We start from the raw sequence: 22,919 nt of genomic DNA, 5'->3' as shown, positions 1-22,919 counted from the left end.
GTCGGGTATGAACATAGAAGCGGATGGCGCATGCTCCGGATGTTAAGGCCCGCCTCGCGCGCGATCGCAACTTGTTGATTGTTCGCTCACTTCACGCCAGTCTGCCGCGAACGATGCGTTGGGCGGTCGTGTTTTACGTCTCGCCTGTTATCGCCCTGAACTTCGAAATTGTTTTACGAAAATATGTAAAGTTTCTAAACATAAACTTGTGCAGAACTGCCGTGACTAACGCACTACGTAGTGCTTAATAACCTAAGACCGAACTAAATTAGTAGTTTTAAGTTTTTGAAACTTAATAGGCTTACTCGTTTTACCTGCATGCTTCGTCCCACGAGTCGTGCGAAGCGGTTACCTTTATCGGATAAACGAACATTTTTCAAATGGATGTGCGTTTGTATTCTGTGATAGTGTGCGTGATTAGTGTGAATACAAGACAACTTCGTGTGTGCCTGTTTGCTCCTTGTGACAAGTTTTTACACCAGTGACGTGCTCAAAATAGTAATAATATTGAATTGAGAAAATGGTACGCGGGGTAAAGAGGGGCTTCCTTGCCGCGCTGTTGATCGGCTCGCTTGCGGTGGCGTCGACGCAGTATACGAAAGGTAGGTAGGCAAAAACGCCTTTCTTACCTGTGCCTGCGCAACTACGGCGAGCCTGTCGCCTGCGCTTTGTTCTATCGCCTATTGTTTGCTTCTCGGAAACTAGAAATTTTTGAGCCATTCACTAAGGGTGACGTCATGTTCAAGATATGAATCAATTATAGTGGTATTTTTCTACTTAACGTAATTGATTTGTTTTTGTATTATCTTAGATAACGTTAGCGTATAACTTTAAAAATAAACTCTATAATAAAATTTACGACACATTTATATGAGGAAGATGAGCGTTTCATTACTAGTTGTGTATCTTAAAAACGCTTTTTATATTATATTTATAATAATTCAGTCTGAAACAATCAAGCAAGCACAGAAAAAAAATATGACTCATCCTTATAGTGTATCAATGTAACATACGTAAAACATACAGGTAATTAATATCCATGGAAAACATATAATCCATATTATTTTAGGCCGTTTTCGGTTGTCAGTCAATTATAGATCGTAATGCTTTCATCTTATGAGTCCTATTGAATAAGTATATGGTTATCCATACATCATTATACTTGGATTATGGAAACAAAGGATTGTATTAATAATAAACGTTTACTTGTAATTTGATCAAGTAATACTTTTCATACTTTCATTTCCTGTTTCACGTAGTTAACTTTGTACAAAAACTTACGTTAAGAAATAAAGTTATATACTATACATATAAGCAATGCGTGCATTGATTATATGCCATTATTAACTTCATATATATCAATCATTACCTTAAATGTAAACATAAACAAACTTTAAAAAAAATTAACACACCGAAACGTGTGATTTGTGTAAGAGTCATTTTGAGAAAAAAATTTTACGTGTAATTTTTATCTTTAACTAAAGTAAAACAACAAAAGTAGTTTATACGTCTTTAAATCATTTCAACAATGAGATGATGATGTTTCTGTCTATAGAAAACAATAACTCGAAATATTGTTGATTTTTTGTCTGTGCTATTCAATGAAATTTAAAAAGTGTTCAATCTATCCACACGATTTAATTGTTTTATATCTTAAAGTTAAGTGCTTAGATAATGTATATGTATGTATTGAGAACCTTCAGTCAGCCACTTCTAGAAGTAGTAGACGAGTTCCACTATATTTTAATAACGGTGTATTTAATTTGTAACAACAATCATGACTTAATGATTAGAATAATTTTGCTTTAATTCTTTTGGCATAATAGTACGAATCGTAGATAATTTTGTAAATGTGTTTTAATAAGTGATGTTTGTATGGCGTGACCGAATAGGCGATGTATTCACATTAAATAATAGCTCACTAGGCGAATAGAGATCAGTTAGCTTGTTTCGGAATTATTATAAACGATATTATTGGTGATTATAATAGTTCAAGCAAGCGACTTCGAACGAATGAATGCGTGTTTATTTTACTGTAATCTTTGGCGACTTCCTGTGGCCAATAACCTCTTACAGTGTAATTTTAAAAAACTGAATATTTGTATAATATTAAGTACTTACCTTGTGTATTACTTGTGAGTAATGATATGTAACATATAAGTAACGAATTAGTCATTTTAAAAAATGTGGGGATTATTTCTATATAAATGCATTTTTAATCAATTGTGACGTCATCAAATTTACTTACCTGATGTAAATAACGGGGTTTAGAATAAAAGTAGCATGTTTCGTCACTGTCTGATAGTAAATGACGCGATCGTCAATAGCCTTTTCATTCCTCATTCTGAGTCAAACTATTACTGATTATTCGTAGAATATTTCTTATAAAAAAGACTTTAGATAAAGACACATTAGGGCATCAAAAGAAAAACAGAAATTCAACCAACTACGACGAACTTTACTGTGACATAGTTTCGGTAGATCGAAGTTAAATCTAGAATATTTTTATGAGAACTTCGAATCTACAATTGTAACATTTAAAATATGCTATAAATATTACCACAAATTGGGATTTGGTTTAAATCTAACAATAAGTGTTCTTAATACAAATCTTGTAAGATATTTGTTCTCAGAATATTAAATATATTAAAATTCTATGAAAATAGATTATATTATATATCATCACAGTCATGTTTAATAGATTTTATCGACCAGAAAAGATTAAATAGTAAATAAAGTCACGATTAAAGTTAACTTGTCGAAAAATAAAATAAAAATGTAACACGCGTGGACGTGTTTTTTAAAGTAATTATTATTCAAATTAACCATTATGACTACATCATAAAACATGGTCCCTCCACATATGTCAACCCTTATCGTGTTACATGTAGGCGTGACATTAACTTTTTTGCCCGTGGCATGGCGAGCGCCTACTCATCCCGACGAGGGCCAGACTGGTTAAATTATTTCAAGTTTTAAATCTTAAAATTTCTTACCTAAGAAAGCAAAGAATAGCTCTTATAAACGGATTAAATAAAATACCTACTAATATCATACATTCATAAATGTTTTTATCGTAAGAAAGAATCCTTCTTTCACGCAACAACAGATCCGTGATGTTTTGCATAGATAATACGAGCCAGACCATGACATAAGATACTTTTTATCCAATAAAATGTACAGTAATTAAAAATTCTTACATAAATATTTATTCCTATAGAAAGTCATTGTATGTCATAAGTAAATGTAACTTTGCTTTAGACATACGGTAGCCAAAATAAAGTACAATAATAGTTTCAAGTAGGTTCTTCCACCTGTCTTGATGACCGATAATCTCGGATATAACATTTTAAATGCACGGATCGGGGATGTGTTGCACTTGTATAGAAATGGTAATTTAATAAATAGGTGTGTCGGGTTATTCGCTCCTAATTTGAATTTACTCAAAACGACAATGTCTTAAGTATATTTTTGTCACGCGATGCAAATCGTAAGTATCTTCAAAAAGGCCAAGCATTTTCCTCTTATTTTGTGAGTTATGGATGATTTCGTGAAAATGCGTGACAGGGGACTGTTTTATCGTCTAGGGTGTATGTGTGTATGTTTATAGTATAGGAAAAGAGTTTTTTTGTATACTATAAGTTAGTAGCGCACGCTTACGGCGATTCACTTTAACGAATTTTGTGTCTTTTTGTTCTCTTTTTATTCTTCAGCTCGCACGTTCTTTTCTTTTGTTTCTAACTTATTTCGGGTCATTCGTACCGTTGATAAATTAATTCCCTCATTCCATTATTTCTGATTCGAATTTCCTTATTTCTGATGGCATCCAAAATTAAGCCTTCATTTTGGGTGCCATTTAAAAAAGGAATATATTGTGATTTGCACACACTAAAGAAAGTATTTAACTATCAGTGTCAGATAAAATATGTCAATTTTCTTGGTCTTAAAATGGAAGAAGACTGAGTCCTGGACTGTTAAATCTAATGCGGTCAAGCATACAAAAAGGATACCTTCCCCTCCAGAAACTAGTATTTACATTAAAAGGTAATTACCATCAAAGCATTTAAAATACTATTAAATTAACACACATAAGTGGTAGCCTAATAGCTGTACAAACGGTAAAAACTAACACGTTTGCTTTCCTTTTCGCGCTATAAACGATCCCATCAACGAAATAGTGTGATTATGGCGCAATTTTTAAATTGTGCCAAGAGACTGGTCAAAACTTTTGAGGTAAAATTGTAACCATTCTATAATGTCCGGCTACATTTATTTTGGGATTTGGACAGAGAACTCATTTTAGATGTTCGAATGTGATTGAGTATTACATTTTATTGCATCAGAGCTATGGCGTGCCAAGAACATTAAGCATATTGTAATATTATATACAAATTATATACAAATATTAATAATATAAAATACAATTATTATTTTTCACTTACTTGCTTACGTTTAAACGTTTCTATCAACCAACTTAACAAATATTTGTTTTTAGCTTTTATTTTTGCATTTGTTTTTAGTTATATCGTATGATTAGACCCTTTGTGTATGCTTTTGAGTCTTGTTGAATAAACGTTTATAATTATTATGATAACTTTTAATTGATATTAGTAATGTTATAGTCCAATCGTTTTAGTATCAGGTCCCCATAGAACGTTAATAGTGCTAAATAGCGGGCATTATAGCTTCATTACAGCAATGTTAATTCAAAATCTCAATAGCGATATCATTTGCATAAAAAGTTGAACATTTTAGTAGAACTTCTTTTGTTTTACGGACGGTACTTGGTGTAATGGAGTTTTTATTACAGAGGTCTAACTTTAAACAATTTAATACTTTTAATAGAATATACTTTTCGTATGTAAAATAATTTAATAAGGAGGGTAATAAATTGAATTAATTATAGTATGTTCGATTACTCGAAATGTACCCAAGTGCTAGAGAACGTGAATCTTTAAGTGAAGATTGTGGTTTTAAATCCTGACCGGCACCACTGAATTTTGGAGCATCGTGGAGGAATATGTTTCCATAAACCTTCTCGAAAGTAGCTTAGTTCAACTCTGGGACATTGCCCAAAAATCAAGTGTATGATTGTCATAATCTAACTTTAGTACATAGATATATAGTTTTTTTTTTAATTCAAGCCTGGCTTAATAAATATAAGTAATATCAAATATAAGTATATTGCTTCAATATTAAATAAATAAATTTGATTTGAAAAAAAAAACACACGTTAACACAAACAGACAAAACGATAGTAAGATATGTGTATATACATTTGACGAAATATGGAAAACAGTTACGACTTGTTTGACGCAAACAAAGGTTCGAGAAATAATGCTTAAATAACAAAAAACTCTCCCGTACTATGAAGTAATTTCCTAAGCGAATACCTAATTTAGGGAACAACGAGAATTTAATACAAAACATTTACTTAAAGGCGAGTATGAACTTCGCCAAGACTCAAAGTTATCAGAGTTATTCTATACGTGTCTTCGTCTAGATGCCTATTACGGCTTATGTTTGCTCAAAGGCACGGCTACGGCTAAGCCATATTAAGAACAACCGGCTTAGACATGCAAAACCGATAACTTGTTTCGAAGTTACAGCTTTTCAATAGCGCATTGCCATAATAACTCGAAAATCATAATATCCCATTTCTGTATTCGACCGTCTTAATCTTAAGACGTTATTCCATTTATGAGGTGAATCTTTTTAGGCGGCGAATTGACATTTGTGAATAGGTGGAATTGTGATATTTTGTCACAGTAAGAGCAAATCGTTACCTGGTAGAGAAGTAATAAAATGACGTAGAGAGAGCTGTATATATAAATTTAAAAGAACATTTGTATCATTGTAACTTGTTCCAGAGATATAATAATTTTAATCTAAACTTATCTAAAACAATAAAAATAACGCTTGAATTTTTATCTTTAAAAACGAAGTAGTTTTAACATCGCATGTGTTTATCTAATTATAGTTAACGAAATCCACGTTATTTCTTATATTGGACAAATTTAAGTATATGAAGGAAAATATTACGACTGTCTTTTTTTCAATTAGACTTATTATTTGAGCTAACACTTATTTATTTACGTACAAACAAAATGTGACACCTGAAACAATAAAATCGAATTAAAAAATAATTTAAGTAATAGAATATTTTTTTAATCATAATTTTATATACAGGCAATACTGTTGACTGTCGAGGAGATCTCAGTCTGGAGCCAATCCTCTGTAAATATGTGCATTGTCATCGGAATTGAACTAGCAGACAGGTTCAGTTAACTTGCAAGATTTAATATATTTTATATAAGTTGTAAAAATACTAAATCTTATACATATTGAAAATTTGAGTTAATTGTACTTATTTATGATGAAATTATGATCAATTTAAAGACAGCTTACATATTTTTTTTTATTTATTAAATTTAGGGGATTAAGACTACCTTAAAGGTATAAAATTATAATTTCTCGTCCCATAAAGAGTATTTATAAACTTACAATTGAGGCTGACGGGAAACTATCACTTAGTTTTCATATACATACTAAGATTTAACAATTGAAAAATATTTATTATACAACGCGCTTTGCAATCATGTTAAATCAAAATAGCCGTTAGACACGATTAGTTTTCTCAACGTCAGAGCAATAAAAATATCCATAGATCACTTATAACTTACGAAACTCAAGCGCTTAACTATTTCTTTGAATTCTTGAACGAGTACATTACACCAGCGCGTTTAACGTTATTATTATTACCCTCCTTGTAACTCGACCAGTCTACCAATAATAATTTCCTGTCCCTCATACAATAAGTCATTCATTAACCTTAATTTATTCTCCTTGCACTCACCTCGCTACAGATAATGTAAAAAAGTAACCACGACAGTCTTTTTTTCTCATTCGATACATAATGCGTTTTGTGGATTACGTGAGTTTAAAATGCGATAAATTGAATCAGCGATGTATAGTGTATTGTGTTAAGTTCATTTGCCTGCGCTGGCGCTCACTATGGCTTCTGTGACTACTGGCATTGCGGTGACGTCACGCGGCGCCGCGTGAATGTCGAGATATGCGCCATGCGGTTGGTGCCAAGAAAAAAAATCGCAATAATTATATAACGTAAATAATTTTATACTATTCATTACCAATTATAAAAACCGCTTAACATTAGTTATATCAATTATTTGTACTCAGATAAGCATTTTGATGTTGTATTAATTTTATATACCTACACTTGATTGTAAAAACATGATTATTACAAATGTTGTTTAGAATGGCATGCTGCACGGGACAGTTTACACAAAGTTTTAACTTTAAATGCCAACCTAAGTCTTAGTATTTTTTAGCTCGAGTATGGACAGTCAGCTTCCAAGAAATTTGATATTATTCGCAGCCAATCGATAAAGATTAACAATGAATGGCGACGGTTGCCGCCCGTTATCGATAAAATGATAACAGAACTTGCTCAACAATTGTGCATGCTATAACACTATACCGTTACGTGATTACAGACACGCAACTTGACCAATTGCGATGAATTTCGAATACGGTTGGTTTTAATTTGGCAGTAATTATCCATTTGATGATCAGACCCAATCGTTAGTCCGACCGATTAATATGACTAAAACGACCTTAAATGTGCCTTGGTGTTCTGTAATACAGTTTAATATTGAATGGCTGTAATATAATTTATTAAGGGCATAATCCGAATTGACATAAAACTCATTTGAAATAGCTAAAAGCGTCTGTCATTGAATGGTATTAATATCAAAGATAATGTGACTATTGAATTCTTCAACCGTTTCACATTTTCTTAAGGTGAAGATGAGGATTCGACGAAAGGTAATATGATCATGCTAACATCTTGGCGGGAGCTGTCAAGCTAAGTACGAATCTAATGGAAATCCTATGTTGCGTAAACATGTAGATATATACAGTACCAACGATAAAATCAGTTACAATCTAATACTTCTTTAAAGGATGTAGTTAATTTCCGGAATTAATTATTTAATTTTAAAAATGTTCACATTATTCTTGTGTGTATAAAAGGGTATAAATTATATATATATCATACCATTTTCTGATAAACTGCACCCGTGCGCAGCCGGGTCGTGTCGCTCGTATTAAATTTAGGAACAGGGCTGACGGATTAATTTTATTTAAGTGCAGTAATATAGGTAGGATTAAATAGAATATATAAAACATTATATACGTTACGTTACTAACATATTTTACATTAAAATTTAAAAATACGATTGCTCTGCATAATTTTTTGTTTAATTAATTAATTGAAATAATGTTACTCAAGAATCGCGATGATGTAAGGATTCAAACGGTACTTAAAGCAGTTCAAGCATTTAAAAGTTATGATGAAAACTTATATGCATACGTATACGTATATACTGCATATGTATCTATATATAAACCCTGGAGACATTACATTACTTTTTAAAAAAGAAACATACGTCAAAAATGTAGTAGTTTGTAGTATTACATTGTAATACAATTGTATGTGTGGTGCAACATTGAAACAAAGCACGAAAGTTACTGATTCCTTATAAAAATGTTATATTGTTATACCTATAATTCTGTTATCTCTATTGTTACAGCTTTAAAAATATTACTTTACAATCTATTAGATTCTCCCCGGTCACTCCGTTTCCTATTACACTTTATAGCACTGAGGTCGTTTGAAATAAAAGAAATATAAAGAAGATTGGATATAACAAGATGCTGTGCACAAATAAGATTCATTTAAAAGAGATCGGGTTATAAGATAAGATAAAAAAAAATGATAATTTAATTTATCGATGTTATTTAACGGTCATAAATTAATTTATAAATTTCAAACATCGTCGTCCCCTCAAATATAATACACGCTGATCCCGAAGGCCAACGACCCGCATATTGGGTTATCAAGCGACGACCTTTCAAAAAGTAACTTGACAGTTCGGCTGGAAATTTAAAGGTTTGAATATTTTATGACGGAAATCTCATTTACTTGCAAAAAAATCATTAGAATATTTATTGAATTTATTGACACTACTTAATATAATTATCACAAAACCCTTCTTATATTATGTTTGAAATAACGACTGTTAAAGTTTTCGCATAGAGAAGTAATTACCAAATAGAGCTATAGATTCCGATTAGTTTAACAGAATGTGCCTCGAGAGCCCCACTAGTGTTAGTAATAAACCCAATATAGTGATGTGCTTCGACAGCTGAAAAGTTTTATCGTCAAAAGATTTCCTATTGAGTTGTATTCGTTCTTGAACAGATTGGCTTTTTAAAGGATTAATCGTTTTGCGAATCAACACCATCTAGAAAGAGACTATTAACAATGGATTGTGTGCATGACATCTTTGAAATAGTTTCTGTACGTTGTGTAAATTAATCTCTATCAAATACAAATATCGAGTTTGTATTAATGCTTCAAGGCATTGGTAGCTGACGTTTAATTAAGCTCAAGAATTAGCTTCAAACTGTACCTTTTACTCGTTGAAATCTCGTTTACAAAATTTAAAAGGAAAATACAATTTAAAGAATCTTTAATCTGCTTTCGCCGCCACAACGGTAAATATTTGTAATTAAACGGCACAGACAGAACAATAGATCCCTATTAAGCGAATATCGCCTGTATGTTTCCCTAGGGCATCATTTGCCACTAAGCGTACCATTGCTCGTTTTAAAAATAAACTCAAACATTCCAGATTGCTTTTAGTGACAAACGCTATTGATACTGAAGGGATGGCCTTCGTACCGCTCAAACATTTTCGAAAAGGTCTTTGAATCCTATTGTACTGCGATTAGTCTTGATTTTGGTTAAAATTTACTTTTAATATTTTCAAATAAAATGTTACCGTTAAACATCAAGTATTATGATGTTTCTATTTATTCCATAAAAGTTATGACTCCCTTGACGACACTAAACTATATAGCAGAGTCGAGCTTCTTGTGGCAGGCTGCAATTTTCTAATATATACATAAATAATGTTTAGGAATTTCTAATATATTGTAGTTCCTAAAAATTTACCATTTTTACGTTAAAAATTATTCAATTGTAAAATAAAGAAAAAGGAAGCATTAAAACGTTTTACGTGTGTTAAAGGATATTAAAAATCTAAAGATTGCTTAAATGGTAACACACTTTGGGAATAAAATGATTGGCTCTAGGGCGTTTCAAAAAGAAATATGTAAAGTTGCACTGTAAATAAAATTGAGTTGAAAAAAGTTATAAAAAAGTCAAGTTGAGTTTCTTCCGCCTTCTCAGGTCGAAGGTGTTTCTTAACCTGTGCTATTTTTGTATATGGCTTCTATATTGAATAAAGATATTCGTCTTTGACATTCACTATTTTGTTTTTAAAAAAATGATTCGATCCTGTGCGTTATAAATTTCACATTGTCCAGTCAAAAGTCAATATGTGGTAGCAGAAAACCGACCACCAACAAGAACATTGAGATATGGTGCCAAGCTGGCGGTCGGCTAAATATTTTTCCAATGTGTCAGCTCCATGCATTTTGCAACCTACGCCGATCCAAAATAATAAAACGGCAAGAGAAAGCGAATAATGATGAAATTCAATAGAATGCAACTCAGATTTTCAAGGATTTTATCTCCTTTCACATATTTGCATTTTTTCTCTAATATTTTTTAAAGTAACTTATTAAATTACTTCCTTTCAAGACGATTTCAACTTCTCAGAGGTATTTTGAATTGAAGCTAATATTGTTTTAAAACGTATTCAATATAATGCAATTATATAAATTTATTTTCATATTTCATTTAAAAATGCAATCAACAAATGTATAGGAAAGTTGAATTTGCTGCGGAGAAAATAGAAAAGGCGGCGTCGATTGAATGTCCGATCTCCAGACACGTTGAAACGCCTCTCGACGATTTCCGATTGCTTCTTCTCACAATGGATCTTAATGTCAAAACTGAATGAAGGAAAACGTTTTATTGACGTCAGGGGATCAGATTTGTTATACCTACAGTAACATTCACTTCGAGATTTGTTTTTGCCATTTAAAAATACAGCTGTAGAGACAATTGTATATATCAAAAACAAAGATTTTTAAAAGAAGACAGATTTAAGATTATTTTATAGCGTCATTTGCACGTTATTATTTCAAATGATGGTTTATTTTTTATTTTATTTTATTTTCAATTGGACAACTAATAGTAAATACCATATTACATCAAAATGATAAAATTATCTTGGCAAATGTTCTACTATTTACAGGTAGTCTCACCATTTACTATCACGTTGCACAATATTTTTTAAATACACAATATTTAACAGTCTGAGAAAAAATGTTTTCAGTGGCTATTTCGGTTTGTATCAGATATACCAAAAATGTAGGGAATTTTAGTAAAATTCGTTATAACTTATTATTTTCTATTAGCCAATATAGAAAAAAGAAAATAATGCTATAGAAATAGAATATATAACATATTTTACAATTAAAAAACAAAAGTTAATTATTTTGTGGAGTGGACTAGCCGCGTATAGCAGGATTAACTTAGCTAAAACACATTTTATATATTATTTTAAAACTTTTTAAAATTTTATGATATAATATTTTGATTAAATATGATAAAAATTTACAATTTTACGCTGACACAATTTAATGCTTTTATGAGCCATGAGCTCATTCATATTAAATTTTGCTCAGATTCTCTTTAAATTCCAGAACAATGGATCTTTTTCCACCAAGGCGTAACTGACGAGCGGGTGAAGTATCATCACGCTGGCCATCATAAAATTAAGTGCGGTCCGTTGCTGTCAGTATTAGCACTAAACCAGATGATTGCTTATTGTTGGTCGCCACAATGGCCAATCAACCTTTATTGGACAATCTGATCAAACACTGAGGTGTTGATGCTTTTGAAATATCTTGAAAAAGTTTGGGATGCCTTTGAAATACCTTAAAAAAGTAGATAAATTGCTGCGATTCTTTACTGTAAACTAATCAAATTACTCGGCTTTAAAGAATTAATTATAAGAAATTCGAAAAGATTAATTCAAGTCACGACTGTTTCTATTAACCAGAATTCTCCGTTCATCCTTTATACCTTAGCCCCATTTCCCATAAATGGTCCCATTTAAAAGCTAAGACCGGCTCGGAAGCTAACTTACTTGAATATACTTTGCACGAATGCGCAAATTGATATAGAATACTTTCCTCCAAGGTATCCGCCTCGGGTGCCAAGTCAGAATTTTTGATAAAAGGTTTCATGGAAATTTGTCAAATCCTCTGAAATCCTTGAAATAATTCTTTGGGAGATTAAGTTTTTTTTAATTAAAATAAAATAATGGAACATTTTAAAACGTAGTAAAAAATGTACTTTATTAAGAAATGCAAATTAATAAAATTGTGACAAAAAGAAATGTATATTCAAATTCTTTATTCAATATAGAAACGTTACTCTTACTTATTGATTCTTAGTTCTGTAATTCTCGAGCGTAATTGAAAACTATCTCTGCTTCGGAAAAGAAAATATTCTTACCCGAGAACAACTTGCGAAAGAATCTCACCGTTTTTTTTTTTTTTTATTTATCAGATTTTGTAATTGTTAACAATAAAGTTGATAAAGAATAAATTATTAACTTAATAAAGATTTATCTTGGATCTTTATTATTATAATTAAAATAATAAACACTAAATATTTACACTACCGCCATAAATTTAAGGCGAATGGAGGAAGATCTTCACATCCTAGTATAATGGCTAGCCATTTAAGCGGACTGGGTAATATTCTTATTGAGCACTTAGAACTAAAATATCACTATATTATCCTCAATTTATCATCATAACATTTTCACCCCTTTTCAGTCATGGAATACCTAAAAACATTAAAAGAAAGTTACAACTTGTCACATAACTCATGACTTTATTAGCTTTTGAGTGATCCGTAATCGAATAGCACATGGCGTTGCCGTAAAATGGTTTATTTATTTGTTTTTTTTTTCAGTGACACGCGTATGTTCACGCATGTCTGACACATGTTCCGGAAAATGTGATGTGTTATGATTAATACTCCAGTTCGAGGGTTGGCGACTAAACCGGGTTCCCCGCTGCGTCGCAATGAGTCCTCCTGGTTTTGACAAACTTATTTATAAAGAAATGTCTACGATTGTAACTTTTATTTTGTGACAATATTGTTGCGGATTTTTATATATTTCTAGTTTATTTCTAGTAGACTTTGTATGCTGTTTCGATTTTTGAAATCTAGGATCAGCAAATTAGTATTTTGTTGGCGAACTAGGTATTCAACTGAAACACAAATAATACTATGCCTAATAAATAATGGTCGTAAGTGCAATTATTTCCCATTGTTTTTATTTCACTAGTGCATTTTTTAACATTATGAATTGTCATTTATTCGTTATTGAAGTTTCAATTAAAAATTGTAGTTATTGCGTAACATTTGTAAGAAAAATAACACTAGACCGTTGATACGTTATAAAAGAAATTACACGAAGGAGATATTGATCATTTAAAATCTGGTCATATTTGTCTGTTCTCATTCCTAACATGACAGAAAAAATACAACAATTTTAGCGTTTTAGTCGACATCACTAATGGTCGCCATTTGCGAAGAAACTGTTTTTAGAATCTTCAGACTAATGCGAGCTCCGTTGTCGGGCTCAGTAAAGCGAAGGTTACAATTTTGGGTCAAGCGTTCAGCATAGGCGATAGCTGATATACGCTGGCATATATTTCGAACATTAAAAGTCAAATAGCGCTAAATCAATGTGCTAAACGCAGCAATAAATCGAGAGGAAAATAGATCAAACTAGCAATAAAATTAAAACGACGTTTAAAAGTGCACGAAGTATTTAACCACGTTAGTTATGGGATATTTATTGTTGCAAATGTATTGTTTGGAACAATCGAGAAAAACGTATGATATATTTTTAATAGTAGCGCAATATATGTATTAACATGCTTCTTATAGAAACATGGATTTTGAGAATTCTCATCGCTTATCTACCCCTTTCCGTTCGTACCAATCTTTAACCTCTGATAAGCGGTAAGGAGTGTCAAGCGCAATCGGTAAATAGTGTGACTCGTATATAAAAGTATGTATATGATTAATGTCCATATCGCAGTTATGTTTGGCAATTTATGAAAATGCTCTTTATTGGAATGATTATATAATCGTTTATTAATCTAAGGCGAAAATTATTTTGCCCAGTCCACTGGAGCGCAGAAAGGAATTCTATTAAAGTCCTCTCACGAAAGTTTCGTGGCATCTTAACAAGTTTCAAGGACTACTTAGCAAGAGGCATTTTATAACCCACATCCCAGTACTTCGCATCGCCTCGGAATCTAAGTATATTCCACAAGCTACTTGAGAATTTATTGAGATCTATGTCATTTTTTTTTTAAGTTAAACAACAATATTCGATTTTAACCCAAAATGAAAAATATATCAATGCGAAGGTATGGCAAAAATCTCCATTTTCTGCGCTTAACTTGTTTTATTTTTGTCTTATTAGTTATTTTTTACCATGTGTGGTACAATCAAGAATATAAACAAATCAAATACAATCAAGAATATAAACAAATCAAATATTTTTCTTAAGAAATATCGTAAATATAAATAATATCGACCATGAGGCGAAATTGTTTGTTTAATAATCTTTCTGTTTAAAAGGTGAGTCGGGGAGTTATGTAAAAAGGGTTGCACCAGTCAGCCAATTTAGATCAAGCTCAGAACAGCTGCTTTCGTCATTGTTCATGGCTTGAAGTGACAACCGCCGGGCGGTAACTGCTATTTTATTTTTCTTTTTCAAATACACTGCAAAAATAATTAGATATAAATTATTTATCATTTAACTTTATTTTAGCTTTTATTTGATGACTATATGTTTTTATCATTTCTGTGAAAAATATTATATACAAAATTGTAATGAACGTTCAGCGACTTTACTGTCCTTCGAACTCGATACTATAATAAAATTCTAAGTTTGAAATTTCGCAAGTTTGTTACTCGATTTCGCGGTGATTCATTACACGAGATCGTATATGTATCGAACGAGCGTTGGAAACTTTTCGCTTTTATTGCCTCCGAAGCCTTAAAAGTAGCATTAGCTATGTTAACTTAGAACGCACATGTATTCTCCGGTTACATGATCTTCATAACGTGCAACTCGACTAACGAAGTAAATTTTCAACAGCTTAATTTCATTTAATTTTTCCTTAAAGACGTAACTTATTCATCCTTCATTATGAAACAATAACTTTTGTTTTTCTCTCCTATTTCGTGACACAATGAAATTGAAAATAAGTAAATTAAGTACTTGTGCGATATCTAAGTACTCTAATAAACACGATTTAAGGAGCGAATTTGTTTTGTGTAAGTGTAGTTGCAAAAAATACTGTCTGTTTATAAAAATGCCCACGGATAAGGTTACCCTTCGCCCTTGAATGTGCAAGCGTCTGGGACCACCTGCTGTTCGACGATGCAAAATATTGTCATATGTGTACGAACAGGGGTTATGAACGCTTCAATTTTTTTATATGAATACATTTCAAAACGTATCTTTCTACAAAATTAATACTTAAAATTAATAAATATAATTTATTTACAAAACTAAATGAAAATAAATAAATAAATTATATGAATATGTGGTTTGTGATACACATTACAAACATATTAATAATAATACTATCCCTCAAGTTCCTTATGATTTCATCCATTTTAGATACTTATACCACTATCAAACCACTACTAGCTCTTGGTTACAGCCCGTGTGTGTAGGATTTAGTTACTTCATAAGAGAGAAAAAGTAAAATAACAATATAATACTATTACAAATAGAAAATGAAATGATCTTTTTAAAAATATTTTATTGGCGGCCAACAGACATTTTTATTCTATAACAGGCAATATTCGGACAACTAAGCGGATAGACAAGTACCGCAAACCGTCGTCCTTATATATCCGGTCGCAGTGTTGCTATTTGTGACTCTAATTTTCTTCTAACAATACTATTAATAGCAAAAGACACTCTCGCTATACATACTTACTATATCTTTCCTTGGAGTTCAAGCCTCCCATCATACCGAATTCGATACAGTGGTTTGGCCGTGAAAGAACAACAGACAGACAAACAGAGCTACTGTCGTGATTATAATATTAGTAAAGATAAATAACAGCTTAAAACAATAGATTGATTAAAAAACTAACAAAAATTACGTAAAATTTCTACATGAGAAATATTTGCGTAATTAAGAAATGTCTTATATACTTTCCTATGTAATTTGTAAGTGAATAAATATAAAATCTTAAGTGACGGATGGCACAATTTGTTCATTGATAATGCGTAAGCACGCAAGTTGTTACACGCGATCCTACAGAAAAAATAATAGCTTACTTTGATGAAAAATTATGGAAGAGTGAAATATTTCTTCCATTTGTGTCATGTAGCTAGAATATGGTATTTTAAATCAAATCATCGTGTTTTAATATTTAAATTACAAAAATATAAATAATATCCAGGGACAGAAAATTTATTTCCGAAAAGTTTATCTTTGACATAGATATAGATAAAAGCGTACAGAGACAATAAACTATATCGGTATTAGTAGATATATAAAAATATGTCATTAGAACTATAATTGTTAGTATTATATATATTATCTATTATAATCTTGAGTTTAAAAATAAAAATAATGTAATCTTTTTCGAAATGAAAACGTAATATGACCCATGACCAATTCCAGTCGAATAAAGATAAACAAATCTTTGTTTTACGTATTCCATGCTAGTTATTAGCACTGGATTAATATATCTTTAATATATTTAATTTGACTATTTATATCTAACATAACAGCTTTGTCGACGAATAAAACGCCACTTTTTCGTAAATCCAAAATGAATATAATAAGATTATGCCAGCGCTCGACCAATGATATAACGTCAATTCGATGCTTTTTTGTTTCTATTCTTATATATCCAAAAATATAATTCAATTATCTTTTATATTTTCTCTATTCCCATTTGATTATATGAAATACCATCGAGTTATAATAATCGTATTATATACCTTTGTAAATACTATTCTAAGCAACTTTCAAAGTGACTGTCAGAGTTTGGTTCCGTAATCTCTATTGTAAATTTCAAAGTAGGTCGTCATTGTGTGGTACAGAAAGCTAATTTACAAAGGTTATTATTGATTTGAGGAGATTAACTAAATATTCATGAATAACTAATGCAATAATAACGTAAATGTTCTGCTGCTACTCTACGTAAAAGAAGCGGTATTTTCTTAATTTACTTTTGAAGTAAATTAAGAAAATATCGGTTGAGTTAAACGGCGTATATACATATAAAATAACATATTATCTTTCCTAACAAAAAATAAAACTGCAAGAGAACTGCAAGGGTTACAAGCTCCACTTCTTATTGGAAATGCGTCATCAATTAAGGGAGCTATGATGTTTTATCCCTTGTGCTTTATTCACTTTTCAAACCGGAACACAGCAAAATATCGTGTTCCGGACCTCCTCGAATACCTACTACTTGTAAGGGGAAGGAGGAACAATAATGAGAATAACGTGGCTTAAATCATTTCACACAGAAATTACAAAGAAGCGTTCACAATGCTCATTCTCACTACATCGATAAAAACATATTCCAAAAACTCTGACAATACAGCAATATTCGTAACGGTAGCTTAAATTACAATGTATTCGAAATAATTGTTATCTGACACCATTAGATAAGAAATGAATGAAGATATCGATTAGCGTTCATTTTAACTGATGCTATATAAACGTTTTGAATACTATATTCGTTAACTAGAATCTATACCAACCATGAGTCTTTGTTTTTATCCTGTGTTATATATGTTACATTATTATTGAAAAATTTATTTGTACAGCTTTGATCTAGATCGAACGTACGAATGTGAAGGACATTACTAATGTTATAACTAATATTATTAAAAAAATAGTGCGTACTTTATAACGACAGTTGAACAATTGCCTTCAAATAATTATATTTATAAAAAAATAAAAACGATATCTCCAAGTGCTCCAAGTTTGTATTTCGAATGCAAAAGCATAATGAAAAATAATTTTTCGTTTTTGACGTTAAAATACAATATTATTATAAATATTTCTATAAATAATTACTGCTGGATCGTCGGTAACGAGTAGCGGTACGAGTTATTCCCAGCAACGAAAACCTGTTCTACCCGGAAAGTAGAACGTTGCCCTCATTCCTGTTGAATACTAACTTTGTAAGTACACTTTGATTTCTTGACGTATTTGAATATTCTTATTAAACTTTACACGCGGTTTCACTTGCATTTTTACGAAGGTTTTTTGTTTTTTGTTAAAAAAATGCGTTCTGTTTTTGCACTGTTCAACTACGAGGTTCGATTTTTTTAAGCGAAATATTTTGAATGCTTTGACTTACATAACATAACAGAGACTACAAAAAGAACGTATTCTCTACTCTCGCAAAAAATATTCCCAATATTTTTTTCCCCGTTCGGATCAAACGTTTTCTTTTTTTTTTTTTATAAAAACCTTAACGATACGTACTTTTATATAAACATCGTTTGATATTTATTGTGAATTGATGTCAAAATGATGTACAGTTTTTCTCGTTAGTAATGAAACATCCGTTTCTTTCACTACATATTTATTTATAACCGGTTTTTATACACACAAACAAGTTTTAATTCATAATGTTGGAAAATGCTTTACATTAAATGTTCGCAGACTTTCACATGGAAGACTAATGCGTCATGTGCTAGTGTGGCATGTTATTAACATTTTTTTTCTCTATTGAAACAAATTGCAAGTTATAATGTAACCTACGTTAAATATGGATCATTAAAATTATCTTTTAATAATTATTTATTTGACAAATTTGAATTAAGAATTCATTTAATAACTGTCTATTTGTAGTTCTTTTATATATGTAACACAGACTATGAAATATGTGATACATATTTATTTTTCATTTAATATAAATTTATATTAATATAATAAAAAATACAGATTAAATAAAAATGACACGTAGTTCTTGCTTTAATGATCAATTTTTTCTTGGAATTTATAAAGTTAATAATGTCATTTCTGGTTTTAAAATTGATTAACGTTTCACAGTCGAATCATTTTATTTGATGACAATAGCAATCTTTTTAATATTCAATTACGGCTAGTTAGAAAACTATAGCATTATATTTAAGATCGTAACATTCGGTTGTATTTTGAAACAATATAATTTGAGTATGAACGTGCGGCTATAACATTGCAGTTATTGTACCATCGTACCATTTTATTTAAAAGTACTTAATAAAACGTTACCAAATAAACGAGCAGCCAGCGCGTATCACTTATGCTATTTAATATCCCAATTTTACGCTTTCTGTCATATTTGGCTACCGCGTAAGTATCACTAAAAAGTCGGGCCGTCACATAAGTTACGATTATTGATTATGTTTACGGCTAGTAAACATCTTTACTATGGTAAGCTGAGAGTATGATTGCGCGTTTCCGTTTCACCTGTGTAATAGTGAGTCACTACTGAGGCTAAATTTAATTTACGTTCTGTTATTTCAACATCGTTTTCGTCGTACTATGGAATTATGAAATCGATTCACACGGTAAGTATAAAATGTAATGTATTTCGGGCACACGCTGTATGTTTTGTAACTGTAACGAAAACCTATAATGTGTTGAAAAGGAATTACTGTGGTTCTAGTATACTGTTCTCGGAATTCAAATAACGGATACAAGGTTTGTAATCGATCTCAGATATATTTTCTACTAGCACCCGGCCCGGCTCTGTAAGGATACCACAAAAAAAGGTAACTCTATTATATCGCAGACTTTTATTTAGACTTGTACTGTTTGGACTATTAAAACTGTTTGGATTATACACATTGTTTTAATACAACCTTATTGAAGTGCACAACGAAAAGCGCCGTGTTTTAATCTTGATTTAATTTAAAAATCACTTAAAGATAATTCGCATAAATTTTTTTCGCCTATAAACTCAAATAGAATATACATATACAGACACAATAGATTTTAATAACAATATTAATCCTCACTTTCACGTATCGGATGAGTAAATGGAATTACTGTGTATGTCGTATGGCGATAAAACTGAGGCGAGCTTATCTTCTGTTTTTATGGTGCTCTGCGTCGTGCGACCACGTCAGCGTGGGGTGCGCTATGAATTACACTAACAACACTATGAGACCTGTCTTGAATTATTTTAACAAACATATTCTTACGTGACTCTCGTCCCAATTATTGGACGCTATATATTTTTTTATAAATTTGCCCTTATGAAATAATAGTATCGTGTTTTTCCCTTTTGTCACGATGATCGATGGGGTGACAATTATGTACACTTAATCTATTTTGACTGAGTGCAAATGACATATAAAATAGATGATATTGATAGTTTTATAACATACAATTTTCAGAATAAATATATAGGTACTACGTAAAATTTTCTATATATATATCTTCTGGTAATTCCCAAGTAAAAAAAGTTTTTAAAACTCGATAAATAAACCAAGAACAATGCGATTCTTGTGAATCATTTGCTGAGTAAGACAAAGGCTGCATTGTCAGTCGTCGATGAGGACTCAATGAGGCGTAGTGAGGTGGTTTTGCGAGGATGTTTGTGGATGTTTGTGTCGATGCTTTTGTAACAACTTTGCGAGTTTTTATTAGATAAGGCAGCGATGTAAAGCAAACAATTGCTGTGTGTCGTGGAAGATTGAAATGTTCTTTGCTGATAACGTCCGATTTAATTTTCTGTGTATTGAAAAGAATCCAGTGAACTCTGACAACGGTTTTATAAAGTAACAAAAAGTTGGCTGAAGAATGCCACCTACAACAAAAATAGTTCTGTTAAATCAGTTCTCGTTTTTTGTATGATAATCTAATCTTAGATGGATTGTAAAATAATCTCCAAAAATTTAATAAAAGCAATACAGAAAATAAGATAATAGCTAAAGTACAAAGAACATTTAACAATTACAGCCGTAGAATGATGAAGATTTCAATATGGTTTCATTCGTTAAATATAGATAAAGTAGAATTACTTAAAGGATGGGTAATACGAATACCATTAAAATCCTATCTGTTTATGTCTAAAGTTTTAGACAACTTGTAAAATATATGCTTATAGCAAATATATATATGTTTATTGCCGGTTCTTCTCGGTTGTATCTACATTCCGAACCGGTGGTAACTTTATATTTAATTCAATAATGTAATATGACGATTCATAAGTTCTTTTATGAGCCTACTCGAATAAAGATTTTAATATTGAAGTTTATAAGACCTAAGATTCTAATAATGTTATAAACTCAATTACAGCTGACATTTTTAAAAAACGACCCTGATTACTCCATGAAATAAAACTGTGTAAACTTATTTAAACCCAAAACAATAAATTTTATGTTCGCCCCTCGTTTTTGTAAGTTTCTTCAGAAACCATTTCCTTTAAAAGAACAATGGCTTCGTAAGTTCTGCGTTCTCTACCACGTTTACAGCGCTCACCTTTGTAAGTGATTCAATAACAATGCATACTTAAATTATTACGTTTAGAACTCTTTTATAGTACGTTTTGAGCGATTTATAACATAGTTTTACTTAAATCAATTCCCTATTATACTGTTCATTAATGCCGTCATTTTTCTATACCGTTTATAGTGGATTGATCAACTGATGCAAAGTTTATTGTCGTTGGAACTTAGGATGTATTCGTGACAAACATACCACATAAATCAAACAAGAATCTGCTTATCGTCATTTTGATATATCGTCTATTTTAAAGACGTCCTATTACAATAGTATGTCTTATAATTGATTTACATCATACAATAGTACCTATAACATATCTTTATGCTTCGTTAATATTACTGCAAATTCTACAAATCTAAAGTATCGTAAAATCATGACGTCATGCATGATATTATAAAAATGATCCTGTTTATTACGTACTGAAATTATAACATTAAATTTAGTTTGTTACTATATGTTAGAAATACATATTGAGTTTTTTTTTGTAATCAAATATTATATTCAAATCGTCCTTAGCATGTAAGACATTTTAACATCAGACTATGATATGTAAATATTGTGCACTTTTAATTTATTTTTTATAAAGAAAAAAAAAGGGATATTGCTACTCATAATTTAATAACTTTAATGTTTATTTTGCGTTGCCTTGACCTGAATAAGCAAAACTAAGCGCGCAAAAATTATGGGCGAGCCGCCATTATGTTAGGCGAAATCTATACGCTGATTATAATTATGTCGTTAACACATTTATTTAAACCTTGCATATGTATATAATATATATGATGTAACTACATATATATTTCATTTAAATGGTGATAGCTCTCTCGCTACTGCGATTGCGACGGGTTTGCACAAAGCCCTAGGGTTTCTGTGTAGGGAACATTTACTCGTCACATATTCTATTTACATATTTAAAAGGATGTAGTCCTATAGCTTTACGTATAAATATTATTTAGAAAGTGATTAATTAAACAGTGTTGTCTTCTTCTTTCGAATGATGACAGAAAGGGAGAACCTCGATTTTAAGTAAATATCCGCTAAACAACGTATACATGTCGGATAACATATATATATATATAAGTTTAATAGTCGGTTTTATGTAAATTGAACTGAATCCAAGCAAAAACATTCAAACGAACCAACGTGATCTAATCAGAATTGCACTCGTCCGATCTTTGCACAATCGTAGTCACGGCCAATACTTAACTAGTTTAGAGGGCCTCATCGCCCTTACATATAAATATACATAAATCTACCTTCATTTATAGTTATAATACACAATATTGTATTCTTAAAAACTTATATAAATTTTTTTCTTAGTTTCTTTATGTCCA

At 31.0% G+C, this 22,919-nt stretch overlaps 1 protein-coding gene across 7 annotated transcripts in view; it reads left to right on the top strand.

The window, feature by feature from the left end:
- The first annotated feature begins 82 nt into the window (after positions 1-82).
- Positions 83-22,919, top strand: part of LOC113401756 (DE-cadherin) — a 176,619-nt gene continuing 153,782 nt past the window's right edge. For all 7 annotated transcript variants that reach the window (XM_064218064.1, XM_064218062.1, XM_064218063.1 and 4 more), the window contains exon 1: positions 83-602. In XM_064218064.1, the coding sequence (XP_064074134.1) occupies positions 521-602 (82 nt within the window). In that variant the 5' untranslated portion in view covers positions 83-520. The remainder of the gene's footprint in view (positions 603-22,919) is intronic.

This window comes from Vanessa tameamea, chromosome 20, assembly GCF_037043105.1.
Source record: "Vanessa tameamea isolate UH-Manoa-2023 chromosome 20, ilVanTame1 primary haplotype, whole genome shotgun sequence".
In the NCBI taxonomy this organism is placed as follows: Eukaryota; Metazoa; Arthropoda; class Insecta; order Lepidoptera; family Nymphalidae; genus Vanessa; species Vanessa tameamea.
Note: the sequence above shows the minus strand (reverse complement) of the source record. Positions and strands in the feature narration are given on the sequence as shown.